General features: G+C 30.4%; 1 protein-coding gene and 1 long non-coding RNA gene across 2 annotated transcripts; both read right to left on the reverse strand.

The window, feature by feature from the left end:
- Positions 1-2246: 2246 nt before the first annotated feature.
- Positions 2247-2758, reverse strand: LOC113372789. The gene is made up of 3 exons (XR_003366806.1): positions 2631-2758; positions 2416-2546; positions 2247-2346 (listed from the first exon to the last, which is right to left on the reverse strand). It is a non-coding gene; the product is annotated as an uncharacterized LOC113372789 (long non-coding RNA).
- Positions 2759-4859: 2101 nt separating this feature from the next.
- Positions 4860-5688, reverse strand: LOC113372788 (histone H3.3). Its single transcript, XM_026613129.1, has one exon. It carries the CDS (start codon positions 5487-5489, stop codon positions 5079-5081), a length of 411 nt encoding a protein of 136 aa, XP_026468914.1. The 5' UTR covers positions 5490-5688; the 3' UTR covers positions 4860-5078.
- Between the last annotated feature and the right edge of the window lie 303 nt (positions 5689-5991).

Raw genomic sequence — 5991 nt, forward strand, 5'->3', positions numbered from 1 at the left:
TCTCCGTGGCACGGAATCTCCGTGACCCGAAGTCTCCATGGCACGGAGTTCCCGAGGCACGGAGTCCCCGAGCCGAAGTCTCCGTGGCCGGAGACTTCGTGCCACGGGGACTCCGACCACGGAGATTCCGTGGCACGGAGACTCCGAGCAAGAAGATTCCGTGCCTCGGAGTCTCGAGGCACGAAGTCTCCGTGGCACGAAGTCTTCGTGCCTCGGATTCTCCGTGGCTCGGAGTCTCCGCGGCCGGGAGTCTCCGCGGATGCCCCGGGGTTCCTGACCACTCAAGCTCCAAGGGAGCTGCCGTCTGGCGCCCCGGGGGCTTTCAGCGCCACCCTAGTGACGCTGGCGCCGGCCGCGGCCGACGACTGCCACGTATTCCTTTGCGCACTCCTATTTATAACCTACGCGAAAAGGGCGAAAGGAAACGAAAGGAAACGAAAACAAACGAAATTAATTAGCCAATTTTCGAGCATTGTTATTGGTCGCAGAACAGCATTCTACAAATTTGTTAATATACTCGCGAATTAATGTATGAAATTTATCTCCTCAGTAACAAGGACGAAATGAACGAGAGAAATTTAACAAGAGCAAAAATATTCATTTTAGGAGGTCCACGAGAGAAATTTTCCGAAAAAGATATTGAACATATAAACGTAAGTATCACAATTACTAAATGAAGAGTACTTTTGTGTATTAATTTATTATATAAGTCCAGAATGGTGGTTCAGCTTAATCGACAAGAATTGATTTGCAAGCACATTTTTCGACATTTATTTAAATTGTGCAAAAACTTGTTCAAGCGCATACATTTTATTTTACATGTATGAAAAGCTTATAAAGTTCTCTACATAACTGCATATAACGATTTTCAACTTTTGGAACAAAAACATGACGAAAGATTTGGTTAAAATTAACTTAGAAGCATTTGAGCCCTTGGGAGAAAAGAAATTCGAAATTGTCCATATTAAGGACCACCCTAATACATACATACATACATACATACATACATACATATATATATATATATATATATATATATATATTATATATATGATATTCATATTTCTATTACCTGTAACAATCATCGATGTTCACACAAAATGCTTTATTGACAACTCTTAAAACAGCATCTCTAGAAGTTGTAAAATATGAATCAGCATTTTGGATTCTCAAAAAAGCATTTCTGGAACACTCAGTGTATACAGAGTATCCTCGACAGGCTATTTCAAATAGCAAATCTTCCATTCCAAAAGTATCCATGCTAATAACTATTTTCATGTTTGAATAATTCCTAAAATCAAAATTTTAATTACAAATTTGTTAGAAACATTTCAGTTTATATTTTCAATATATTTGGATATTTATTTCATCTTTGACTATTTCTTATACAATATATAAGAATAAATACTTGTAAAATACAAAATTGTAAATATTGAAAAGAATGTATGGATAAAATGAATAATTCAATATTTAAGCATTTCTTAATTAATTTATCATATTAAATCAATCAGTCAGTCAATTATTCGTTTCTTTTTATACAGTTGAGACTTTTAAATAATTTGTCACTAACATTAGTATTAAATTACGAAGATATTTTTTATTTATGTATCAAATAGCATTTTGAGGTACTTTTTTATACAATTTTAAACTACTTAAATTGTTACAAGTAATCATCAGTATATCAAAGTATATCAAATTTTAGTGTTTAATATCAATATTATATATTTATATCAAACAAGTTTTTCATAAATAAATAAAAAAATTATAATAAATTCAAAAAAATATTTAAATCAATTCTCATTAATTTATTTTATCAATGTATTTAAGAATATCCCTTCTTGTTTTGAAATAACGAAATGCCTTATGTTATTATAATGAAATATTATAACACACTGTATAGTTGTAATTGTTTTTTTTTAAATGTGATAAAAATATCTATTTATTTTCAAGTGTATATAAAAGTTTTTACTAAAATTTAGTAAATTTCATCTATTGTTTACTAATATAAATAAATTAAAGTGTCTAGAACAAAATTTTCAAGTTGTTTGATAAAATGTGGACAGACACAATTTCGCAGTTAAAAGCAGTTAAAAATTATACCAAATTTTAGTAGCTAATAAGATTCAAGACCACAATTCCAATTAATTTTCACTAAATTTTATTTTGTACCTGATGATACTTTCAATCTTATCAGCACATTAAAATCAACAGGAACATCAATAATAGAACTGTCACAAATTAAAGTATCAATCTGTTCTTTCTCCCCTAAATCTTTGATGTATGAACTGTTTAAAATATTGGACGTTATGCACAATTTTCCAGTGTATAAATAATCATGATCATTACCTACAAAAGAAATAAATATATAATATATATATATATATATATATATATAATTTATTATTATTCACTTACATGTAAAATGATACATCACAGTTCCAGTCAAACTCTGAGTATCGATCGCTGTGACATAAAACTGGAAATCGCTTACAATGATCAGAGTTTTTTTTTCTATATGTGAGTGGTCGTAGTAAATCCTTATTTATCTAACAAATAGTTAATATTTATAGTACATATTAATATTAATCAATATTAATTATTAATTAATTGTTATATATATTATGATTTACTTTGGTGAAATATGCAACTGCTCTTAAATTTGGTTCCGATGAATAAATTGGATATGGCCATGTACTGTTGATGGCCGAGCTGATGTCTGGTGATATTTTACTTAAGAAGTAAACTGTTTTGGGAGACTGGAAAAAAATAAATATGTATTAATATAAATAAATAAATAAATATATATATATATATATATATATATATAATTTTGTGATAAGAGTGGAACGAATATTAAATGTTAAATATGAACAAAACAACACTTTGATAATTACAGACGTTTTTCATTACTGAGTCAAGCTTTGCAAAGATTAGTTGGTGTTTTTTTGTATATCAAAAATTAAATGTAATTAAATAAAATATTAAAAAATGTGTAGTATATAAGTAACTGTTTTTGAAATTACAATGAATATGAGGCATACCATGGTCTCAAAACATCTGTAATTATTGAATAAAGTGTGTGTTAAAAATCTGAGTGTTGTATATACATATATTTAAGTAGAACTTCAAACAAAAAATCTAAACAAAAACCAAGAAATGTATAAATTAGTGAATTTTGATTATCATATTATATAAATTACTTTCACATTCACTTTCAGGACAAAATTTGTATATTATGCATTTTAAAATACTTAAAATAGAATTTGTTTATAATAATATAAACAAATATATTTTGTTTATAAATAAATTGTAAATACTTCATGAATTCTTGTGTATGAATTAGGAATAATATTGCAAGGTGCATGTGAGCGCGTACTATAGTAAATTCCGATTTTACTAGCAACAAATCCTTGTTTGTATTTTTTAAATTTAATACATATACTAAGGAATAACCAGGTAAATTTTATGTACCTTAAGTATTAATTGTATAGACACGACAAAATATTAAGAATGGTACTTTACGCATATTAGAGCCTGGAAGACGAAAGCAATAGTGCACGTGCTTCACAAATACAAATTGCTAATTTCTAGGTAATTTGTTAAAACTGTATGCAATTTTATATTTTTCATGTACAGTATATATTAAAGAATAACAACTAACTCAAAATTTATAAATTTCAACAAACTTTCAAAATTGGCCCAAAAGTCAGTTAAACTTGAGTACAAACATGCCTCGCGCTACTTGTGTAGTAAGTTGCTGATTTTTTATTAGAAAAATATCCGAGTTTATATTTTTTTTAATTTAATTAACGTATCAACAAACAAATACTGAAGTTTCAACACCCTGGCACAAACAACAAAAACATGCCAGGCCCACAAAACCAAATTTTCAAACACACCTTAAATCTACCATATTAATCTTTTATAATCTTACCTTTTCGTCAGCCCATGTATAATATTCAGCAATTTCACTTGTTCCTTGTGGTGTATTGCTCAATTGAACAAGACAACTCTCTCTCCCTTCCCACACCATTTTCCTCATTTCACCACACCTTCATCGCACCCGAGGGTGCTCCTGGGACTCGCACACTGACCCTCCATGTGATGCACCCAGTTTTTCAACCGGGGCGATCCAGGGGTGTTCGTCGCGTGGAACCCCCCTATAGTCTACTAACTGATAACTGATCTACTTTGAAAGTCAAAAAATTAAAATAAAGCAACCATATATACCTCTTCTCAAAGATTACACACGTTGTGCATGTTTTGAATGAAATATTGAGACATAAACTTATAATTATTAATGTCATTTGAAAATGGTATTTTAATGTTTATTTATTAAACCCTCATTAAACAGTCAATATTCTCTGTGATATTTGTATAAGCAAGAAAAATAAATTTAAATGAGAGCTGTAAAAGAAAGGTTAATGGCAATATATATGGATAACAGATCTGATTATATACCCAGATTCAATAGAAGTAAATTTGATAGATCATACACAACTTTGAAACAATTATTTCAAAATTAATAGACTGCATACAAATATCTCAAATAAATTAAATTTTTAGTCTGTATTGAATGCAAAATTTTCAACAAACGTGGTGTATAATAAGTATTTAATTAAGCCGTTTAATATTATTTGTGAAAACTCATAGTTATTTTTGTATTAACTTCAATAAAATGTAATATATAAGTTGTTAAAAAAATAATATACACGATAAAATTTATTTTGTTCAATAATTAGTACAATAAAGTAAATGAATACAATAAGTTTTTTAATATACTAGTTTAAATGTAACTTTTCTAATTTTGAAATGATTATTGATAACACAACTATAAAAAAATGTAATACATAGTCGGTTCTCAAAATTACTAAGTATGGATATAAAATTAAAAATATAATTAAGTCTAATATTTCTTATTCAAATGACAACATTCAGACCACGTCCTACAGTGTAAAGATGTTTTAAAAGGTGAATGATTACACATAAATGCCATGAATTCCTAACAATAATATATAGTAAGATACAAGTTTAAATGTTATGTATATGAAATATGTGGTTATTATGCAAATAAAATTTTAAGCACGTTCACCACGGATTCGCCGAGCCAACTGGATATCCTTAGGCATAATAGTTACCCTCTTAGCATGAATGGCACACAAATTGGTGTCTTCAAACAAGCCTACGAGGTAAGCTTCACTGGCTTCCTGCAGAGCGCCAATAGCAGCTGATTGAAAACGCAAATCTGTCTTGAAATCCTGGGCAATTTCTCTCACCAACCGTTGGAAAGGTAATTTACGGATCAACAATTCAGTAGATTTCTGATAACGACGGATTTCACGAAGGGCGACAGTACCTGGACGATAACGATGGGGTTTCTTGACGCCTCCAGTGGATGGAGCACTTTTACGCGCAGCCTTTGTGGCTAATTGTTTTCGTGGAGCTTTTCCTCCGGTTGACTTACGAGCAGTTTGCTTAGTACGAGCCATTTTGAATTATGTATGAAACTTGAGGAATTGAAGTGCAATGCTAACACAGCTCGAATGAACACAATGAACTCGGACGGCTTGTAAAATATTTTTACTTACAGATCTGAAGACGTACACCTGGAAAGCAGATGAACAATATCTTTAATTATACTGATAAATTGAGAAATTCAGTATGAATTAGAAACGAGGTTATACTAACGTCAATAAACCAGATTCCAGGTAAATCAACTAAACTTGTATCGATTTCGTCACTACATAAAAAAACACAGAGTCTATAATATAGATGCACATAGACATAACGGGCGAGTCCATTAAACTGTCATCTGATACGGCTTGAGCGCTCATGGCGGACGGACAGCGAACTAACTCCTACTATACAAAGATAAAAGAAGAGCTAGCTAGACGTCTCAAATTTAAGATCGACTGTTTTTATTAGTTTATTTTAGAAATTTATAGTTTTTCGATTAATTATTGACCTTACTTGATATATAAATGAAGCTTA

Source organism: Ctenocephalides felis, unplaced genomic scaffold, assembly GCF_003426905.1.
Source record: "Ctenocephalides felis isolate EL2017-DRISC unplaced genomic scaffold, ASM342690v1 CF-g0.4_SCAFFOLD_01604, whole genome shotgun sequence".
Classification (NCBI taxonomy): domain Eukaryota; kingdom Metazoa; phylum Arthropoda; class Insecta; order Siphonaptera; family Pulicidae; genus Ctenocephalides; species Ctenocephalides felis.